Raw genomic sequence first — 22,755 nt, 5'->3', positions numbered from 1 at the left:
TAGAGGACTGGCCTTGGAGTCTGGGGGACCCAAGTTCAAATCTAGCCTCAGATACTCTTTGTGACCCCAGGCAAGTCACTTAACTTTGACTGCCTCCAAAAAAAAGTCTATGAGACATCCAGTTTGAGATGTCTAATAGACACCTGAAGATAAGAGTTTGGAGTTGAGAAGTTAGCGCTGGATATCTGAGAATCATCAAAATAGAGATAACCGAATCCATGGGAACTGATGAGATCACTAGTGAAACGGTATAGAGCAGGAGCTGGCAAACTACAGAGTTGGCAAAAAAGGTGGTGGGTTAGATTTGGGTGTTCGGCCATAGTTTGCCAACCCCTGGAATAGAGGACCTGGGGCAAAGTTTTGGAGGACGTTCACTGTTAGCCAGTATGTATGACCTGGATGAAGATACAGCCAAGAAAACTGAGAAGCAGCAAAAACAGGTAGGAGGAGAACCAGGATGGAGAAATGTCATGAAATAAAGTATGAAGGAGAAGGTGACTGATAAAGTCAAAGGCTGCAGAGAGATCAAGAAAGATGATACTGGGAAAAAGCATGAGATTTGGTAATTAAGAGATCAAGGGTAACTTTGGAGAGAGCAGCTTCAGTTGAATAAATCTTACTGTCACAAAAGTATAGGAAAAAGGAGAAGAATTTGTACAGAATTGGGGAGATGAATCTTCTTTCAGAAATACATACAGCATTCTTTTTGGAGAACAGGAGAGAATAGAAGCCATTCCTTCATGCCTTATTTTCTTACACGTAGGTACAACTCGGCTCTGTGCCTAGAGGGGTCCTTTCCCTATCAAGTCAACTGTCTTCTTATCTGGGACACCAGGCTATCTCATTATTATCCTCTAAGAAATGCCAACACAAGAATTTGCCAAGACTACTGATGTTCCCACTTCAAAAGCTTGTTCCCCTTCCCCACCCTGACTGTCAACTGCCTAGGAACAGGGATTACTGTCCAAATGCATTGTGATATTTTCTGTGCCTTTCTGAGTATTAGGCTACTCTTGGGGACAGAGATTCGATTAGCTGGTTTGAATACACTTTTTGTTTTCTCGTTTTGAACTGAAACATCTGCTAAGTACAAAGCAAAGGATACTTGCTAATGAGCACCAAATGATATTTGCCTTTTCTCAGGCAAGAATTGATGTTAGTGTCAAGGTAATAATAACAACTACAGTGACGACGATGCCGATGCTGATGCTGATGATGATAGCTCACCCTTGCACAGTAACTCTATGGCTTTCCAAGCACTTCCTTCACAACTCCGTGAGGTAAACGATTTGTACTATTCCATGAAGAGAAGGATGTTCAAAGACATTGACTTGCCTAGTGTCCCACGGCTAAGACTCAAAATGAGTCCTTCTGGATCTTCGTGCTTTCCATTACGTTATGCTGCCTTTTAACCCTATCACTCCCCACTCAAGCTGTTGTCTTATCTTTTTTCCTCTCTTACATAGCCAAGCTCCTAGGAAAAACTTGATACTTGTCAACTTCTCTTACTTCTCATCTGCGTCTGTCCTCAATAATCAACTAAAACTGCTCTTTCCAAGGTCACCAATGATCTCTTTATGCATCTGTGACCTTTCTGCAGTGTTTGGCACTGCTGGCCACCTCCTCTTGGATACTCTCTCCTTCTCGGTTTTTGTGACATTGCTCCTCCAGAGTTACAATTTCACATCTTCAAATGCCTGCTGAACATTTTCAGTAACGTGTCCTCCAGACATATCAGATGCAGTATGTCTAGGACAGAACTAATTCCCCCCAAACTCCGCCCCCCCCCATCCCTGTTCCTGTCAAGAAAACACTGTCTTCTTTCAGTGATTCAGGACCACAAGTTCAGTCCTCAGTCCTTCACTCAGGTACTCTCACCTATTATCCAAAAAGCTACTCAGTCTTGGCAATTCTACTTGCGCATTCATTCTCTTCTTCCCACCCACTTGGCCATGGCCCTAGTCTAAGCCTTCATAACCTCTTGTGTGGACTACTGAAATAGCCTCCTAATTGGTCTCTTTACACCCCATCTCTCCCCACTCTGAACCATTCTCAACCAAGCTGTCAAATATTGATTGCTATAGAGGCCCAACCATGTTATTTCCCTGTGCAAGATGTTTCAGTGGTTCCATCATTTCTAGGATAAAACACAAACGTCCCTGAACTTTTTGCCAAGATGGTTGCCTGAATGAGAGGCAGGCCCCTCAATTCTCACATACCTATTTCAGCAAAATCTTGAAGTTTTCATCAGACAGAGAAACAATTAAGAAATCCGATGAGAAACTATACTGACAGATTCCACTCCAAAGAACACAAAAAGATCAGCCAGCAGCCCATAATAGGGAGGAATCCTTCCCTGTCCGCTCACCCTCACCCCCTGCCCATCCCAAACAAAGCCTAGGCCAGCACTTCCCACCTTGACCATAGATGGAATACCTATAGGCTTCAAGGATGTGTTGAGAGGCAAGAGCAGAGGGGGCCCCTTAGAAAATTCCAGGGGAGAGACCTTGAAAATCCCAATCATGGTGTTGTAGCACTTGAACTGAGACAGCCCAGGCCCAGCAGCTCTAAGGTCCCTAACACTGTCCTGATATTGCAGAGAGGATTCTAAAGATATAGCACTCTGAACCTCAAAGATTCAGAAAGGTGCTAAACCTCAGGAGATGGAGGTCAGCGTGGAAACCCAGAGTGAGACCAAGTAGAGCCAAACATTCTATCCAAAAGTGGGGTCAGGTTGTCAGGTAGTGGGGGAATCTGACCCCAATTCAAGAACTAAAGCTTAAGAGAGATCAGTAAAACAAAGAAAATATTAACCAGCATCAAACATTATTGCAAATTAATTTCCTAAAATTACAGTGTGAAACTCGAAGGAAAAAACAGATTTTCCACAAAGACTTCACAAATACTTAGAAGAAATGAAGCAAAAGATAAATGAAATAAAAGCACTTGAGAATAAGAAGTGGAAGAATAAGTGACCTAGAAAAAAAGTGGTAAGTGGTACAAAGTTCTTATCTAAGAAATGGAATCCCTAAAAACCAGAACAGACCCAACAGGTTCCACAAGACAGCACAAAATATTAAAAAAGAAGAAGAAAATATAAGACATCTGATATCAAAAACACATAACCTGGAAAACTGGTCAAGTATAGAAAATTTGAGTTGTTGGACTGCCTGAAAACCATGTTTATAAAACAAAAGCCTGGACACTATATTTAAAATAATCATAAGTTGAAACTGCCAAAATCTACTAGAACCAGAGGGTAAAGTAAAGGTAGAAATAAGTCACTGATCATCTCTTGAAAATAACCCCGAAAGGAAAAGTCCTAGGAATGTCACAGCCAATATTCAGAGCTTTCTACATTAAAGAAAAACTGGAGACATACAGAAAGAAGCAGTTCAATTACGGTAAAGGTCACATGAGACATCGAAGCTTCTATTAAAATCCAAGGGAGCTCTTGGAATATAATATTCCAAAAAGCAAAAGAGAAAGGCTTACAACCAAAAATATTTTACCTGGCAAAAGCGAATATAATCCTAAAGGGAAAAAAAACGGACCTCAAGAGAATAGAGGACTTTCACACATCTCTGAATCAAAAACCAGAGCTGCGTGGGAACTCTGAAATACAAACACGAGTCAAGAGAAGCCTAGAAAGAAAAATTTATCTAAGTAATTGGAAGAAGCTGTACAATGATATATTTCTAACATGGTAATATGAGGAGAAGAAACAAGTATCCCTCCAGAATCTTATTATCTTTCAAGGATACTGAATATCTTAAACAAGAAAAAGAGGTCCTAGGGGATAAATTGGTTCTGTTCCAAGCATCTGAAGAGGAAAAAGGAAAGGGAAGTTTAAAAAGTAGAAAGGAGGAAGAGGTGAGTAGAATTTGTTATTCTTCATAACTGGGGTGCATAAAAATATACAGAGGAAGAGATGAGAAGGAATGGGAATCAGAGGAACTCCCCTCTTATCTGAAACAGAGAGAAGAGTTGGACACAGTCTGCAGTAGAAATACATCAGACTCAACAAGGAAACAAGTAGGGATGAGTAAGGAGGGAAGAGTCACAAGTAATATACTCAACAGGGAAATAAATAGAAGGGAAAGGGAAGAAGGAGGAAGTAAAGGAAGGACAGATGAAGAAAGAGATTCTGAAACTGAGGATGTACAAAAATATTTATTGCTTTTTGAAGTGGCAAAGAATGTAAATTTGAGGGGGTGCCCATGAAGTTGGGGACGTTATAACTTGTTAACTGAACAAGTTATGGTACATGAATGTAATGGAATACTACTGTGCTTTAAGAAATGATGGAATGGGTGGTTTCAGAGAAACCTGGGGAGACTTATACGAACCTATACATAGTGAACAGAACTAGGAGAACAATTTATACAATGACAACAATATGGTAAAGACAAACAACTTTGAAAGAATTAAATCTTATCAGCATAGTGATCAACCATGAATCTACAGAACCAATGATGAAACACGCTACCTCCTTCTGACAAAAAGGTGAAAAGACACAGTGCTAAATAAGATATATTTATTTTGGACATTAAGGTTGGTTTTGTTTGATTAATACATTTGTAAGCAGAGGTTTTGTTGTTTTTTTGTTTTCAATGGGAAGAGTAGTTTGGGAGTAGGGAGACAGGAGGATTTTTGCTGATTGAAAAAAATGCACAAAGGCAAAACAAAAATTCAGAAAGAAGCACAGACAAGTAGGACAGTTTTGAAAGTAATATGTAAAGTTTATATACTTTTTTAAAAAAGCAAATGGTGTGAAGTAGAGATTCATAGTTATAGATATGTCCTCCTTTTTGGTGTTTAAATTTAGAAGGAAAAAAAGTTTCCATTTGGCATTTAAAGCCCTTCAGAACCTAGCTCTAACCCGTCCTTCCAGGGTGATTACACATTATTGCCTCACACACATTGTTCTAATCAGATTGGCCTACTTGCTGTTTTACACATGGCCCCTCATCTCCCACCTCTGCAAATTTGAACTCAGGTCTTCCTGTCTCCAGGCCCAGTGTTCTATCACTGTGTCACCAGCTGCCTCTGCAGAAGGAGACTTGGGTTCTAATGCTAGAATTTTTACTTACTAGTTGCATGACCTCGGGCAAGTCATTTAACCACTCCAAGCCTCAGTTTCCTCATCTGAAAAAATGAGGATATATCTGCTTATTTAACAGGGCTGTTAGGTAATGCTGGAGAGGCCTGTCCCAAGTAAGACCATACCAATGACAACTATTAAGACCTTGGAACAAGGCTGACCTGGTTTTGTTGTAGTTTCATGATATAAATTTGGAAGCAGACTCAATTGTTCTGGGCTGGTGGCCACGGTAGAACAGACTCAGCATGACTTCTCTATTAATTACTCACATATTTAACAAGGGCTGTTAGGATGGTGTAGATTTTGCTGAGGTTCCTTAGTAGGCTGTCCACACAGCTGCCTGATGGGAGTGCTGTCTGCAGCAGCTCATGGAAAGCTGTGAGCAGAGTCCCAAGTTGCAGGATAGCTGCCTTCTCGAAGGCCCGGTTTAGTGAGACTTCCTCGGAAGCCTCCTCTGAAAGGAGAAAACATCAGCAAATGTAAAACCAACACAGCTTCAGTAGGGTTAAAAATTAGAGCAATGTACTCAAAGTTCTTCTACTTTAGCATGAGTCTAGTGAAAATAAGTCTGAGGTTTATCAGCAACAAATACACACTGACATATAAAGTTATACTGCTTCTACCTCAGAAATTCCCCTTAGTTCAATGTGGCTTTTTAGTCTCAGTTCCAAACTACTTTCATGTACCTCCATATGAATGAGCACTTACCTGACAGTGTCTCATGGCTGACATGCCCCTTAAGCTTGGTGATGAGCCAGTCTACTTCTTCTAAGACCTTTTCAGCCTGACTGAGAACCAGTAACTACAAAAGAAAAGGTGACTTGGTGATATGGTCTGTAGTCCTCAGCTGAGAGAGAGAACTTGGAGGTATGGGAGCCAGGCCCCTGGGTTTCAACTACTTCAATTTGGTTTTGGTTGCTTCTAGTATGCAGTGAATGATAATCCACATGGCTCTGGTAGCAACACTTACACAGACAGTGGGAGCTGCAGTTCTTAGGTTCACCATTGCGAAGTGGTTTGGTTTTTCTACCTCTATATCCTGGGGAAGAAGAAAGAGTAAGAGTCATCAACACAGAGGATCTTCTTTTCAGGTCAGAAAAGACTTGGCTCCCAGGCTTCCAAGCCCTAGGCTAGAACATTCTACACTACCTGGTCTAGGTCTCCAAGCTGCCCATGGATATCTTGGGACAGGTCACGTAGTAGGCTAACAGGACTCTTGCACAGAACATGTAGGCTGAAGAGCAGGTTCATCAGGCCCTTGCAAAAGGAGGCATCCTCTAAGAAAGGAAAAGAAATAGGAATCAATGATCAAGTCACAGGCCAGTAAGTCTATTTTGGCCTATTACAAGAAAAGTAGGGAAACAGCTGAAGAGAGCTAGTCAGATCACACTGTAGTCCAGGGCTGGGGAACCTGTGGCTTTGAGGTCAGACGTGGCCCTCTCGTGCTTAAGAATGACCCTTTTGACTGAATCCAAACTTCAAAGAAAAAATCCCTTTAATAAAAGGATTTGTTCCGTAAAACCTGGACTGTCAAAAGGCCACAGGTTCCCCACCCCTGTTATAGTCTGTGCTGTTATACTCAACCCAAAACAAACTTGTTTTAACCATCTGTATGGGTCTGTCTTCCTATCTACCTAAGTCAGCTGAGAAGGCAATTGTCTACTATCGTGATAGAACAAAGTCACCAAACCAACAGAAGACTAGTATAGTCCTAGTGTCAAAGAATATTTGTTTTACTAAATGCTATTTGATGACAATGATTTATATATGGCATAAAAAGAAAAGCACATACCCAGACTGTTTTCCTTGCACATCTTGAATGTCCAAGAGAGCATCTGTACAAGCTGTATCAAAGTAGAAGGATCATCATTCATATGTTAGCAACAAACAAAAAAACGGGCTCCAAGTATTGTCAGAAATAACCATTGGGCATTTATTTCCAACCCTCAGCAAATGATTTGTCAATAGCTTGGGCACAAATCCATTCAAATTTTGCTCCAGTATTCCCATGAAAATTAATTCTAAGTTTGTAATCAGGATTTCTTTTAGAAGGATTTTGTGCTTGACTTCGATTCAAGGCCTGCCATCCTTTCAGGGATTAAAATTTACCAATTTCTGGGGCGGCCAGGTGGCTCAGCGAGTAAGAGTACCGGCTCCAGTGTTGGGACGACCTGGAGATCGAATCCCGGGCTCGGACGCTCAGCACCACACCCAGAAATGACTGGCCGTGTAACCTTGAGCAAGTTACTTAACCCTGATTGCTTAAAAAAAAAAAAATTTACCAATTTCCTGCCATCTCCTAATAGGAGTTATTAAATTTACATATGTAATGAATGCTTGTCCCAGGTTCTGTGGGGAAGAGTTTCCCATTGTGTCCTAGCTACACTGATATAGTTCAAGGAAAATATTTTCCATTTCATGTGATCAAAATTATCGGGAGGAGGGGGATGGGGAGGAGGATACAAAACAATAACAATAAAAATCTATAAAATCTATTAAGCACATCTTTCTAAAAAAGTAATTACTAAATTCATCACAGTATTTCCAAAACTGTTCTGCATGTCTGTCTGCCTCTGAACTCATATGTGAATTTTTAAATATTGCATTAATTTTCCCCCCAGCATTATTACTATCCCCCCCATCTCCATTCCACAGCTCCCCCTCCAAAGCCTTCTCTTCTAACAAATAAAATTGGTTAAAAATAAACAAAAAAAATCCATACACTGGCCATGTCTGAAAATTGATTTCTCCTCCTGCACCTCTAGTCTACCACCTTTGTTAAGAGGTGGGAAACAAGATCCAACACATTAGCCTTCTTGAATCGTAGTTATTCATTACATTGATCAGAGTTTAGTCTTCCAAAGTTTTTTTCTTTTAAATGTTATAGTTGGGGCGGCTAGGTGGCAGACACTTAACACCCACACAAAAAAACTAGCCATGTAACCTTGGGCTGCCCTCCAAAAACAAACAAACAAATAAATAAATGTTATAGTCATTGTATAAATTGTCCTCCTTGCACTGTTTCATAGTTTTCCTAGATTCTCTGAATCTATCCTTATTGTCATTTCTTCTGACATTATATTACACTATATTTACAGATCATATTTTTTTCAGCTAGTCTCAAGATGCTTGGCAACCCTTTAGTTTCTAGTTCTTTGCCACAAAACGTTGTATTGCTGTAAATATTTTTGTACATATGGGTCTTCTCCCTCTATGGCCTAGTTAGTAGCATCAGTGAGTAAAAAAATATAGGTTTAATGTCTTTTTTTGGGTATAGCTCCAAACTATTTTCTAGGAGAATGGCTACAATAATTTATGTGCATTAGGGTGCTTGTTCTCCCACATTTCCTCCAACAACTGTCATTTTTCTTTTTTGTCATCTCTGCCAATTTTATGGGTGTGAGGTAGAACTTTACCATTTTGATTTGCATTTCTCTTAATATTAGTGATTTGCAGCATTTTAAAATATGATTTTTAATAGCTTGTACTTCTTTTGAGAAATACCGGTCCATATCCTCTGAAAATTTATCTATTGGGAAATGACTCTTGTTCATATATACATAAACACATACACATATGCACACACATTTATGTGTCTGTGTGTGTGTATATATTTCCCCATGTCTTAGATTATTAGACCTTAATCAGAGAAATTTTCTGCAAAGATTTTTTTCCCCAGTTAACTCCCTTCTAATTCTTGATGTCTTGAGCAATGTAAGAACAGAAGAGAACTTTGTCCAGTGATCTTCTGATTGTTAATCTCAAGTGGTCTCTAAAACAGGGAGACATATACTTGCCAAAAGTGTCTGCCAAAGTCATGGAGGACATCCATCAAGAGTCCAAAAGAAAGGGGTTCCCTACAGCTCTTTAGTTGCTACAAATGCCCCAGTTTATGGATGACATTATGCCGATTGCATCAAACTCCTAAGGAACAAACTGGTCCTAAATGAATTCCACAATCACACAAAAAATCCAAAATACAAAACTTGGCCTAGCTCATCACACAGGAAAAAAGAAGTGGATAAAGAGCGACAGGCCATGATGTATAGTTGCTGGGACAGGCCATAAAGCTGTTCTACTAGTGCTCTTATATCAAACAGATATTGAATGTGAATGAACTGGGTTCAGAGGTGACAAAAGGACAAGAGCCGGCTGGACGGCCTTTGGGAAACTACACACTCTTAACAAACCCAAGTTTATCCCTGAAACAAAGGTTTGCCTTTTGAACCCCAATATTCTTCTGGCAATGGCTATCAGTCTCCAAAGAATTAAAACTGCAGATCAATGAAACATGCTACCAACAAAGAATAATACAAGAATGGCACAAGAGATATCAAAGAAATGTAGAACTGAAAAACGGAGACAGGCAGGTCATGCAGTGAAAGGAACACTTATGGACAGCCCAGATGCTCCACTAGTACTCATGCGGTGCTAAGAGACCTGTGGGGTGGTACTAAGCTTATTGGGTGAGTCCCCCGTTGAAGACTTGTGGAAGAATATGGACAAAAGCTGCACAGGATGAGAAGATATAGAAGAGCTCAAATGTACACCGAAGGCAGTTCTATGCATCAAGTTGGTGTTTGACGACCGTTGAAAAGGATGCCAGTTTCCAACATTCAGGAATGCTCTTTCATTCTAGCAGGCTAGCGGCAGTGCATGCTGTAATAGTAATGAAATTTGAAGATCCCTTTGTATTGCCAAGCTAACAGGTACTTCACACTTCGTTTCAAATTAAGCCTCTATAAAGAAACAGAAGGTATGAACCCCTGTTGCTGATGTAACAGGAAGGGTCTGAACAGGGAGGAGCTAATACGTATATAAGGAGAAGCCCCAGTTGGGAGAGTCAGAATTTCTTGAGGTAAGCATCATGGAGGCAGAGCAGCTGCTGCTGGGGAGAGAGAGAGTGAGAAAATTTCTCTCAGCGAGTGTCTGGAGTCTGGGCCGCTACTGCTGGACTGAAGATTGAACTGAGGATTGAGAAGAACTGAGAACTGAGACTGAATTTCTTGGAGCAAGCCCCATGGAGGCTGGATGAAGTGATTTTGATTTTGAGAATGGGAGAAAGTGATTTTGATTTTGAGAACAGTAAAAGGCCAGCCAGAGCTGCCAGAGGAAGCATTACTGTGGTGTTGATACTTTGTCTGTGGCTTTGTTAAGCTTTGTCTTCCCAGGAACAGAAACTGTGAAGGACTTGAAGTGGACTGGACACCATGAGTTTCAATATGGAACAAGAACTGCACGGAGAGCTGGACAAGGAATTGGGTGCTGTCTGTTTTTGAACCCAGGTGACAGTTTGGTGGATTTGGGCAGGAGCTGGGACCATGGGAACTGAGAGCCTTCCTTGAGTCAAGATGAAAAGACCTCTCCGGGGTGGCTAGGTGGTGCAGTGAGGAGAGTGCCGGCCCTGGAGTCAGGAGGACCTGAGTTCGGATCTGGCCTCAGACACTTAACACACACACACAAAACTATCCATGTGACCTTGGGCAAGGTACTTAACCCCAATAGCCCTCAAAAAAAAAAAAAAAAAAGAAAAGACCTCTCCATGGGTAGAGTAGTGACTGATGAAATGGTAACTTACTTGTGACCTAGGGCCTTTGTATTTTCCACTACCCCTTACAAGGGTACTGAGTAGTGACTGATGAAATTGTAACTTAATTGCATTCCATGGATGGAGGTCTTTGACTTTTGTACTTTGTGACTGAATTAAGAACTTTGTGATTGACTAAATGAATGTACTTTGCTTAAAACTATGTGACCACTCTGGTGAAAACTATGTGGCCAATTTAGTGATGTTATTATGTCACTGTGAAATGCTGTACCTTGATTTCTATGAATGATTTGCCTTAATTTGTTATTGAATAAATAGAGAGTTCATTATACTGTGTAATCAGAACCTTGAAGCTGTTCATGGCAGTAGTCCTTTGGAAAGCTGCTCGTGCATGGCTTTATACACACTAGCATGATTTTAGTAAAACATTTGATAGAGCATATTATTTTATTCTTGTGGAAAAGTTAGAAAGCCAACTAAGTAACAGTACAATTAAATGGATCTCATATGGTTGAATGGTTGGACTCAGTAGTCATTAACAATTCAATGTCCACATGGTAGGAGTTCTCCAATGGAGTATTTGAGGAATCTGTACTTTGCTATATTTCCTCTAGCTTTCTCTCTTTGCAAATTTGATAAACATCACATTTATGCATTTATCTAAGTAACTGATAAAAGCGTTAGAGAGCTTAGAGTAAAGGAGAGATCGCTAGCACAGTACAACAGAGACTTTTCTAAGCTGACATGGAATCATTTATGATTATTGCTTCTGGGCATTTAACTAATTCCAAATCTTCTAATTGCATTATCATTTAGCCCATATATCTCCATTTTTTTCTACAAGAAGAGTCATGCAACTATGTTGACTGGGTCCACTATAAATTTGTTTTATTTAATTCTCTATCCCACTCTCCATGGCTGTTGCTCCAAATTCCTTTCCTCAGGCTTCCTTCATTATCCCTCCCCTCTCATGGCTGAGGTCTTTACCTTAGACCTTACTGAGAAGGTAGAGGCCATATGCCATGGGGACTCTCATCCCCTTCTTTAATCTCGCAACCACTGGACATCACCATCCCCTTTCTCCCAATCTCTTTTCCTTTACTCTAGTCTGAGGAAGAGATGGCCCATCTCTGCTCTAAGGCCAACACCTCTATATGCATCCTTGATCTCATCCCTTCCTATCCTCCCTACCTTCACAACCATCCCCTCTGTCCCTTATCTTCAATCTCTCCCCAGGTCCTGGCTCCTTCCTTGCTGCCTACACTCTTAAATTCTTGAAAAATCTTCTCTGGATCCTACTACCCCTTCAAGTTATTATCCCTTTCTCCACTCCCTTTCTCAGTCAGACTCTTAGAAGAAACTGGCAGGGGTGACTAGGTGGCACAGTGAGTAAAGCGCCCTCCCCAGAGTCAGGAGGACCCGAGATCAGTTCTGGCCTCAGACACTTAACACCCTCACAAAAAACTAGCCGTGTAACCTTGGGCAAGCTACTTAACCCCAACTGCCCTCCAAAAGGCAAAAAAAAAAAGAAGAAACTGGCCACACCAGGAGTTGGTTCTTAACTTATAGGTGTTCCAGACCACTTTGGTAGTCTGGGGAACCCATGGACCCCTTCTCTGAACGAGCTTTTAAAATGTACGAAATGCAGTTGGATTGCTATTTTGGGGTGGTGGGTAGGGGGAAAAACAGGGAGAAAATTTGTAACTCAAAATCTTACAGAAATGAATGATGTAAACTAGAAGTTTTTTGTTTTGTTTGTTTGTTTGCCTTTTTTTATGGAGGGCAATTGGGGTTAAGTAACTTGCCCAAGGTTACGCAGCTAGTTTTTTTTTGTGTGTTAAGTGTCTGAGGCCAGAACCGAACTAGGATCCTCCTGACTCTGGCGCTGGCGCTTCACTCACTGCGCCACCTAGCCACCCCTGTAAACTAGAAGTTAATAAAGCATTTGATAAAAAAATAAAATAAAATGTACAAAATGAAATATCCAGGATTAGAAATTAAACCAGTTACACTGAAATGCAGTTATCAAAATGTTAAATTTTTTTTATAGGTCATAGATCCCAGGTTAAGAACCGCTGTTTTATACCCATTGCCTCGACTTTTTTTTCTCTCAGTCTCTTCTTAGCCCCTTGCTGTCTGGCTTCCAACATCTTCACTCTGTTATTGCTCTCTCCAAAGTTACCGATGATCTCTGAACTCAAGCTGGATGACCTTTGCTCAATCCTCATCTTTCTTGACCTCTTTGACACTGTCAATCACTTTCCTCCTGGATATTGTGTCCTTTGGGTTATCATGATACTTCTCTCTTCTGGATCTCCTCCTATCCATTTTCTAAACACTCCTCAGTCTCTTTTGCTAGATCATCATCATCCATATCACAGTCTCTAACTCTGAGTGTACCCCAAGACTCTGTCCGAGGCCATCTTTTCTTCTCTGTCTCTGCCTCACTATTCTCTCTGTGACCTCATCAGTGTATATAGGTTTACTTATCTCTATGCTAATGATTTTTGGATCTACAGATCAACATGTGGCCCTCTAGGTCCTTGACTGCAGCCCTTTGACTGAATCTAAACTTCATAGAATAAATCCCCTTAATAAAAAGATTTGTCCTATAAAACTTGGACTCATTAAAAAGGCTGCACCCAAGGGCCTGGAAGGTCACATTCACCACCCCTGCCTGAGCTTGTCGAGATCCTTTTGGATCTTGACTCTCATCCGGTGGACTGGTTATTCCATTCAGATTTGTGTCATATGAAAATGTGATTGGGGCGGGGTGGGGAAGAATAAGCATTTCTTAAGTACCTATGTGCCAGGCACTGTGTAAAGTTCTTTACAAATATTATCTTATTTAATTTGATGAGCACAATATCTATGCTTTTACCCAAATTACTGATAAAAACGTTAAAAAGCACAAGGTCAAATATAGACCACCAGGATACTCCACTGATGACACCAGGCAAATACACTCTGGTCAGTGCTTGTTAGGTACGCTCCAGCTCTGGCTTGGGGGCCTGTCATTCTGTATTTTCATCTAGGGTCCAGAAATCCAAATACATTCTCGATCTTTTTTAGTTCCAAGTGTATAATGGTTCTTCTTCCTTTTCTCCTGTGACGCTCTTCCATTCGCCAACTTCCTGACACAGATCGGGGTTCCTCTTTGCTTCTTCAGATCTTTTCTCATGGAGAGATGCTTCTCAAGCATATTAGCCTTCTCTTTTAGGAGGGAGACTAGCCTGTGCTTTGAACACAGATAGCAGTCATTTGCCCAATGGCAGAAATACGAACATCACACCCTCTATGTAAGTCACTACAAAATTCACCCTGCTTTCCTGACAGAACCTCAGGTTCCCAAACTGCTTATAGGTTTTTAATACCTTGTCTCCTTGGCATTTCATTAACACCTTTACACCCTTTAAAAAACTTATCTTTTAATATCCCTCTGCTCTTTTATCAGCATTTAACAACTTCACAGCCACATCTAACTTTTTTCCCCTTCTCTCACTCACATTTAGTCTGGTCTTGTCTTAACAATGTTTTACATGCCTTTCTTACCTTACCAATCACCTTATTTACAAGTCCCTTTTCCTCAGATCCCTGTCCTCCATACTTTCCTTCCTTTAGCTATAGTTGCTGGTCTTCAACAATTTTCCAAGTTCTACATTCTTCCATCCCCAAATTCAATCTTGAACCTTCTTCCCAAGTGCAAAGCCCTCTAAATTACCTCATAATTCCTCCTCCATATTCAAGACCTTTTCTTCCTTAGGTTACTTTTACCTCAAGACCTTTTCTTTCAGAAGTCAGAAATCATTACACAGTCCTTCTGCGAGGCCCAGCTGGCCTTATGTGCCTCCATTCCTGTATTTTCCAAGCAGAATGTCCCTCAATGAAAGAGGCCAAGAAAAGAAAGACATTTCTGGTTCTCTCAGCTGTAGCACACACACAGACACGTTTTTGCCAGTAGCCTTGCTTCTCCTCTATGGCTCCATGCATTTCTGCCTGACGCTACTCCTTTCTGCCTTCAGCTGACCTGGCGGCAAAGACTCCATAGAATGCTCTGGTCATTTTCTTACCAGTCTATAATATTATTCACACTGACTCTAGGAGGAGGGACATGGTAAAGAAGAGCCCAGTTGACTATGGAGTATCAGAAACCATAGTTTCTAAGTCTAGAGCTGGAGGAGACTTTAAAAAATCATCTAGTTAAACTCTACTATTTTATAGAAGAGGAAACAGATCAGTCATACTAGTTCAAGGTCATATAGGTATTAAGTAGCAAAGCCAGAATGCTTTCACATATACAGCTTGAAAGGAAGACTGGTTGAAACAGCATACAGCTTATATTAATGGGAGTTAACTTTAAGGCAGAAGCAAATATTATGTAGATAGTTTACAATATGCTAAAACAGGGTATCCAATTATTTTCATGATGTAAAAGTATCTTTTCCAAGGAAAGCTAACATGAGAATTCAAAGCTTAGTACTGGTACCTGAGGAGAGGAGGAATCCAGAAGCTTGGATAAACTGGAAAGAATCGTCACTAATAGGAGAGCCTCTTTGCCATTGAAGTCATCATCTTGGCTGCTGAGCAAGTTCACTAGAGATCTCTGGGTGAAGAAAGTTCACAGGATTATTAACAGACACATCTATCTGGTATAAAGAAAGAGGGGTTATACCTTTGATTTCATTGGTATAAGGAGCTCCTGGAGGAGGAAACAACTACCTCCCCCAATGCAGATAGGCCCTTTCTCTCCAATTTAGAGGCTCAGATTGCTGCTTAGAATGCTGAAAGGTTAAATGATTTGTCCAGGTTCACATAGCCAATATGTGTCAAAGACAGGACTTGAACCCAGGCCTTCCTGGTTCCAAGGTCAATCCAATCCATTGTGCCACACTGTCTCTCCTACCTGGTATAAGGGAGAAATAATTTAGTCAGAGATTTCTATGGTAAGGGGAGAAATTATTAAAAGCAAATGAAGCGGGCAGCCAGGTGGCTCAGCGAGTAAGAGCACTGGCCCCAGTGTCAGGATGACCTGGGGATCAAATCCGGGCTCAGATACTTAGCACCACACCCAGAAATAACTGGCCGTGTAACCTTGAGCAAGTTACTTAACCCCAATTGCTTAAAAAAAAAAAAGCAAATGAAGTTTTGACATCCTAGAAATATAATGCTTATTTGAGGTATAAACAATAAATGTTTTAGGAATTTCTAGTCTGGGACTAAGAAATGGTTTTCCTCACCCAAGTTGTAACCCATGTGATAAAGATATTCTAGTCATTCTATGGATTCAAAGGCAAGGGATAATACACAGATCCTAATAGATGAATAATTTTACTTTAAAGAAAGAATGATAGTCCCTATACTTCATCTGTGACTGAAGTGGTCAGGTGGCCAGGTGGCACAGTATATAAGGTACTAGGTTTGGAGCTAGGAAGTCTGAAGCTCAATTTTGTCTCTGACTTGTGTGACCTAGAGAAAAATCACCTTTCTTCTCTGTAGTTCAGTTTCTTCACCTGTAAAATAAAGAAGTTGGACCTAACGTCCTACTATGTGGCAGGCACTCTGTTAATGTGCTGGGGACACAAAATGAGGCAAAAAGTCCCTGCCCTCAAGGAGCTCATAATCTAATGTGGGAAGACAAGACAGAAAGAAACTGAAAAAGAAGGGATAGAGGTTACTCTGTCCTGGGGAATGATGACCTTGAGAGAAATGATTTGAGGTAAGAGTCTCAGAGCTGATTTCATCTTACAGACTGTGGTAGGAGGGGACTAGGTTATAAATGGCTTTTTATGCCAAACAGAGAGGTATGTATTTGCTCCCAGAGGCAATAGGAAGCCGCTGGAATTTATTGAGTGGGGGGTGGGGAGAACATGATCAGACTTGCACTTTAGGAAAATCACTTTAGTAAAGTGGCTGAATGGAGACTGGATTGGAGTGAAGCAAGACCTGAAGCAGGCAGACCCACCAGCAGTAACCAAGGCATGAGGACATGATGAGGGCCTGCACCAGGGTATGACAGTGTCAAGAGAGAAGGGGGTATATTCAAGAAATGCTGCAAAGGTAAAATTGACAGGACTTGGCAATAGCTTGAAAATGGGAATGAGAGATAGTGAGGAATCCAGGATAACTCCTAGGTTGTGAATTTGAGATTCTGGGAAAATGGTGTTTCCCTCTATTGTAACAGGGAAGATAAGTGGGTGGAGGTTGGAGAAGAGGGTTTTGAGGAAAAGATAATGAATTATTTTGGACATACTGAATTTCAGATGTCTATTGGACACCTAGTTTGAGATGTCTAAAAGACATTTGGAGATGATAGGAGATCATCAGGGGAAATGGGGCAGGAAAGGTAGATTTAAGAATCTTCAGCATAGAGAAGGTAATTAAATCTATGGGAGTTGATGAGATTACCAAGTGAAGTAGCATAGAGGGTGAAGAGGGCCCAGGACAGAACCCTAAGGGACACCAAATCACTCAACATAATTGCATTTCCTGTCAATCCTAAGAGCTCTATTCTGTTGTTCATTTTGTGATCTAGAAAAAAAAAATTCTGGCCTTTTTCCTCTGGAAAAGAAAACACCTACCACAGGTTCCCTTTCCTATCAGCTGCTTCTCCTATGGACTCCCATCTCTCCTCCCAAGAATCATTTTCAGTGCTTAAACCAAATCAATTCACTAACATTACTGCAGCAACCAATCATTTTTTACTTGTATTTTTGTCAAATTGAAGATGACCTAAACAAAGCCACTCACCTGAAACTGCCTAATCTGGAAAGTTGCTCTCTGGGTGATATTAACATCTTCTCCTTCATCTTCACTGTTGATATCTAGGAAAGGAAATTAAATGTTTTGATATGAATTTACTTTTTTTTCTTCCTATTAGACAGAATAGGTCTATTTTTGACAGCAAGTAGTGTTCAGTGGCAGATTTAAAAGATTAATTTCCACCACCTCCCCTCCTCACCCTATAGTACCACCAGAATTCAAACTACATTGTAAAGCAGTAATCATCAAAACTATTGGATAATACTTAAAAAAAAAAATGTAGATCAGTGGAACAGACTAGAAAAGAAGTCATTGGAAAAATTACTAGCTCAATAACCCTGTGCAAAACAAATCTGAAAACATAAATTACCCAGGCCAGAATCCTGTTTGGAGAGAACTGCTGGAAAACCTGGAAAGCAGTCCTGCAGAAATTAAGTTATATCTTTCACCAATAAACATGGATTTATTACTTTAAATATTAATGGTCTTAAAAAATATTAATGATCTTATCAAAAACTAGAAGAGAATATGAGCAGGTACCTTTTATAGCTATGGTTACAGGATGAATACTTAACTAAAAAAGTGATTACAAAAGTGACTAAAAAAAAATCATTTTGGAGCAGCTAAGTGGTACAGTGAATATAGCACTGGCCCTGGAGTCAGGAGGACCTGAGTTCAAATCTGACCTCAGACACTTAACACAAAACTAGCTGTGTGACCCTGGGCAAGTCACTTAACCCCAATTGCCCTGCATTCCCCCCTCCAAAAAGCAAAAACAAAAAAAAAACAACAAAAAAATCACTTCAATTACACAAAATTCAAAAGCTTTCTATGTAAACAAAATTAATGCCATGAAGGTAAGAAGGAAAATGGCTGATTGGGGAAAATCTTTATATCGGATATATCTGATAAGGGTCTGTTATGTAAGATATGTAAAGATCAAATGCCATCAGTTTTCAGATGAAGAATTTAAGGCTTTCTAGAGGCATATGAAAAATGCTCTAGGGTGGCTAGGTGGCACAGTGAATAGAGTACGGGCCCTAGAGTCAGGAGGATCTGAGTTCAAATCCAGCCTCAGCCACTTAACACAAAAACTAGCTGTGTGACCTTGAGCAAGTCACTTAACCCCAACTGCCCTCCAAAAAGCAAAAGAAAAAAAAAAGAAAAAATGCTCTAAATCCTTATTGATTAGAGAAATGCAAATTAAAACAACTCTGAGGTACCACCTCATACCAATAAGACCGCCAAATCAGGTCACAAAGAGTTGGACATGACTGAAAAAAACAACTGAACAACAAAGAAGAGAAGGAAGGAAGCATTTTCCTACCTTCTTTGCAAAGGTGGGGGTGGGGGGCGCCACTATGAATAGAGAACACTGAATGTCAGGCTTTTTCAATGTTAGGTAATTTTACTGAACTGTGTCTTTTTCATTCTGTAAGATGACTTTCTAAGAATGGGAAGGATATATTGGAAATGTAGGTGATATAAAAACAAAGGTTATTAGAAAGAATTTTAAAAAGATTATCTCATACATGCTGCAGGCTTTTAAAACACCGTACTAAATTTTTCTATGACTATTCCCAATTATATGCAGCTTAGTAAATGCAACTTAACAACCACTAGATGTCACTCCTTAGCAAATCAGAACTATCCTCAGCCGCTGAAGATATCATTTTTCTAAGTTTTCTAAGGTTGCATACAAAAGGCCAGCAGTAAAGAGTAGTTGGGTCCACGCCTATTTCTTTACATTTCAAGTACCTACCGAGAGCCTTAAGGAACTGATGGATCTTGGAAGGAAAGAACTGTTGTACTGTGTGGAAGATCCTCTGCAAGCCCTCTAAGCACAGGAGGGAGATGGTCTTGCCCTTCTCCTTCTTTCCTGACTCCTCAACAGCAGTGGGAATTGAAGTATACCTCCACAGCAGGACCCTGCAGAGAACATCATGTGCACATGGGCCAGCTAATTCAGATGGCAGTGGCACTGGCATAAAGGCCTCTCCTATCACAGACAGGTCAACTGCGCTCTATGTTCACATTCTCTTCTCCCTTCTCTCCTGTGCTCTAGCCCCAGTCAAAAAAAGTATCAACCTTGTGAGAACAGGAATTGTTTCTTTCTGGTTTTTGTGTCCCTAGCACTTAGCATAGGGCCTTAATCATAGCAGGTACTTAGCTAACGCTTGCTGAACTGAATCAAAACCTTTTCCTTCTTGGGTCCTTTTCCATAAAAGATGGAAAGCAAGGGTTCAGAAGGATCAGTGACTCACCGAGTGATTTCACAGAGGTTCTGGAAAATCCTGTCCATATTTTGACCATCGGGACCATCTACTTGTCCTGTCTCCTCTAGCTGCTGCACTTTCTGGAGGGCAACACTCACAGCATATCGCATGAACTCATTGCTGGACCGCAGGACAGATAAACTTTCTTCGTGGCCTTGGGAACTATCCCTAAGGTGGGAAAAAAAGAAGCATCTTGCTAACATTTTAAAAATTTCTCTAGCACTGGGTTCACCTAGATTCTTTAAAAATCACTGGGGAAAAAAGAAAGGAAAAAAATAACTGGGCTGCCAGATTGTGATACACAAATGTAATGCATATTATTGCTAAGGAACAGATATTTCTTGAACATGAGTAATTCTAAGAAATAAGGGAACACTTCTATGAAGTGCTACAGTAAAGAAAAAAGAATATACACAAGGACAGCTATACAAATGACAATTTTTAATGTCAACAAAACTCAGATCGAATATAATCGACACTAGTACTAATTTATTAAAATTAAGCATGCACTATTTTAACAAAAGGCAACTTTTTAAAAAATAAGGTATAAAGTTACTAATTAGGAAAAATGTAAAATTAACTTTAGTGTAAGGTTACATGTACTATTAATTACAACCATTCTTTTTTTTGGAGGGTGACTGGGGTTAAATGACTTGTCCAAAGTCACATGGCTAGTAAAGTGTGTCAAGAGTCTGAGGCCAGATTTGAACTCAGGTCCTCCTGACTCTAGGGCCAGTGCTCTATTCACTGTGCCACCTAGACGCCCCAACTACAACCATTCTTTCATGATGCTTGGCAAATTTATTTGCTTAACTTTGGGGGACTGTACTCTGTTGGGGGTTAGCTCTGCGCTTGTTGAAGTTTGTGTGCCATATCAAAACAAAATTCATCAACTAAAGAAACAGGAAAAATAATTGGATTGTCAGGAAGATCTGGATATTGTTGAGGTTAGCCTTTAGCCAACTCTCCATCTTGCAGCACAGGATCTATGATTTCTCAGGTCACTTACAGTTTCTTGTACTTACCTTCCCTAGACTCCTCATTTTGCTCTTTAAATTTTGTCTTGATCTGCTTTCCAGTTCTTTCACCTACTATGCAGGCTTCTTTCGTCATGATTTTCTTCCTTCTCTTTTGTAATATATTCATATCACTTGAATTGTTTTTCCAATAGCATATGCATTGTAGAATGTCAGTATTAGATGGGCATTTAGAAGCCATTTGGTGAAACATATTTATTTTATAGGTGAGAAGGAACGAGGACTTCAGAGGACTAAAGGCAGAGATGAGACTGGAACTCAGGTCTCCTAACTTTTAAAGACCAAAGTTTTTTCCACTTAACCAGTTCTTTTCCCACTATGTAACTGCCTCAGACGTGGTCTTGGCTGGAATTCATTCCTACATTATCCCTCATATTTTTTTATCTTCCTGAGGTGTCTCATTTCAACAGCTATTATTTCATTAAGGTTTATTTGGTACTGTTTTCGACAAAGTAAATGGTTTTGTGACTGAGTTGCACACACAATGAATAAGAAATGTGGGAAATTGGCAGAGACACTGGTATTGATTTGGGACATATTAGTGAATCTACACATGAGCAGGAGTGCTTCTCTTCCACAGAGCTATGAGCTTATTAAGAAATCCTGTTGCTTCACACATGCTGACATGCTTGCAAAAATTACACTGGGGGATTTCAGTCAAATTCACAGAATTTAGAACATATCTGAAAACAAATGAACACCCAACAACTTTCCCAGATGACAACATTGAGAGATCTTTACCTGAACAGAGCCACAAGTAGAGTAGACACAAATTTCATGGACAGGAAACTACGAACTGTTTTGTTTGCCATTGCAGACTTGCCTTTTCCAGCTTTCTCCTTGAGGATATCAGAGAGTCTGCTATAACACTGAAATAGGTTCAGAACCTCCTCAAATTTATTTTTACTGTGGGAAGGGAAAAAGCAGTAACAGTAATCATCAAACTGTTGTGTTTGCCACTGCATACACTCACATGACCACGTGATAAGACCAACGATACTGGTTCTCATCTTCATTAGACAGCATAATCACCTGTAAGTCATATCTGTCTGGAACACGATCAATATAAACTAAAATTTCTCCAATAAAACCAAAGGAAGCTCTTAAAGTCAGGGCTTGAGTAGCCTGTTACCAGCTTACAAAGAGAAAACTACACATTCACATACCCATGTGGCACACTTTGTAATTCCATGGTATGAAGAACTCAAGTGAAAATTTTTAGATTGTGAACCTATCAAAAAAAGTCACATTCTGTGGTCTATAGAGTGAGTGCTCCTGATAAGAACTCAACTGAAACCAAAACTTAACATCCTTACTTATCAACATGCCCTATTAATAATAATGAATAGGCATAGTTGTTCTTTACCTGAAATTGCCTATATTGAAATTATATTCGATCAGGACCTCATACACTCCCATCACCAGGAGAGCATAGATAGTATTCTTGATGCCAACACTAGTGGCCTGAGAGAAATCTGCTGATTTATCCTGAAAGACAAAATTGAATAAATTAATACTCTTAAACATTTCCATTACCCAAGTCATAGCACTCCTGAAGAGACATCAATTACCAGCTCAAAGTCCTCCAGCTCACTCTTGATCATACGAGTGGTAATTGACTCCAACATGTCTTCTAAGTCTTGCTGGAATCCTTCTTCCTCCTCTTCCTCCTCCTCCTCAGGCATCACTTTATTCTTGTACCATGCCAAACAATGCTGGATACAGCACAACAGGTGAGCCTGCAGGAGAAGAAAAAAACCATTCAATCTAATTCCTTGGGGTTACTTAATTGAGTTAATGTCTACAAATCAGGTTATTTATTAGCATCCACACCTAAAAGGGTGTCAAATTTTAAACAAACATGTTTAAACAGACAGCAGCATGGTGTTTCCATTATACCCAGTGTTAGAATCCAAACCTATGATTTCAGTCATTATATGAGTACAAGGGAACCACAGGACAATAATAAGTCTCCTTTGTGGCTTGCTACAAATGTCACTGGTACATGACCTCTCCCTTAGTTCTCAGAGC

General features: G+C 40.2%; 1 protein-coding gene across 1 annotated transcript in view; it reads right to left on the bottom strand.

Annotated features, from left to right (window-relative positions):
- The window catches only part of FANCI (FA complementation group I), a 67,169-nt gene that overhangs the window by 5,920 nt on the left and 38,494 nt on the right, over nucleotides 1-22,755 (bottom strand). The window contains exons 22-33 of the mRNA XM_069098570.1: nucleotides 22,296-22,463; nucleotides 22,091-22,212; nucleotides 21,466-21,630; nucleotides 19,676-19,855; nucleotides 19,174-19,340; nucleotides 17,400-17,473; nucleotides 15,139-15,255; nucleotides 6,897-6,948; nucleotides 6,254-6,381; nucleotides 6,075-6,143; nucleotides 5,813-5,906; nucleotides 5,374-5,558 (exon numbers count right to left, since the gene is read on the bottom strand). Of these exons, the coding sequence (XP_068954671.1) occupies nucleotides 5,374-5,558; nucleotides 5,813-5,906; nucleotides 6,075-6,143; nucleotides 6,254-6,381; nucleotides 6,897-6,948; nucleotides 15,139-15,255; nucleotides 17,400-17,473; nucleotides 19,174-19,340; nucleotides 19,676-19,855; nucleotides 21,466-21,630; nucleotides 22,091-22,212; nucleotides 22,296-22,463 (1,521 nt within the window). The remainder of the gene's footprint in view (nucleotides 1-5,373; nucleotides 5,559-5,812; nucleotides 5,907-6,074; nucleotides 6,144-6,253; nucleotides 6,382-6,896; nucleotides 6,949-15,138; nucleotides 15,256-17,399; nucleotides 17,474-19,173; nucleotides 19,341-19,675; nucleotides 19,856-21,465; nucleotides 21,631-22,090; nucleotides 22,213-22,295; nucleotides 22,464-22,755) is intronic.

The sequence above is a fragment of the Petaurus breviceps genome, unplaced genomic scaffold (assembly GCF_028583685.1).
Source record: "Petaurus breviceps papuanus isolate PSGF00001 unplaced genomic scaffold, PetGlider_PUasm1.0 37, whole genome shotgun sequence".
Lineage (NCBI taxonomy): Eukaryota > Metazoa > Chordata > Mammalia > Diprotodontia > Petauridae > Petaurus > Petaurus breviceps.
This window is presented reverse-complemented; position numbering and strand designations above follow the sequence as displayed.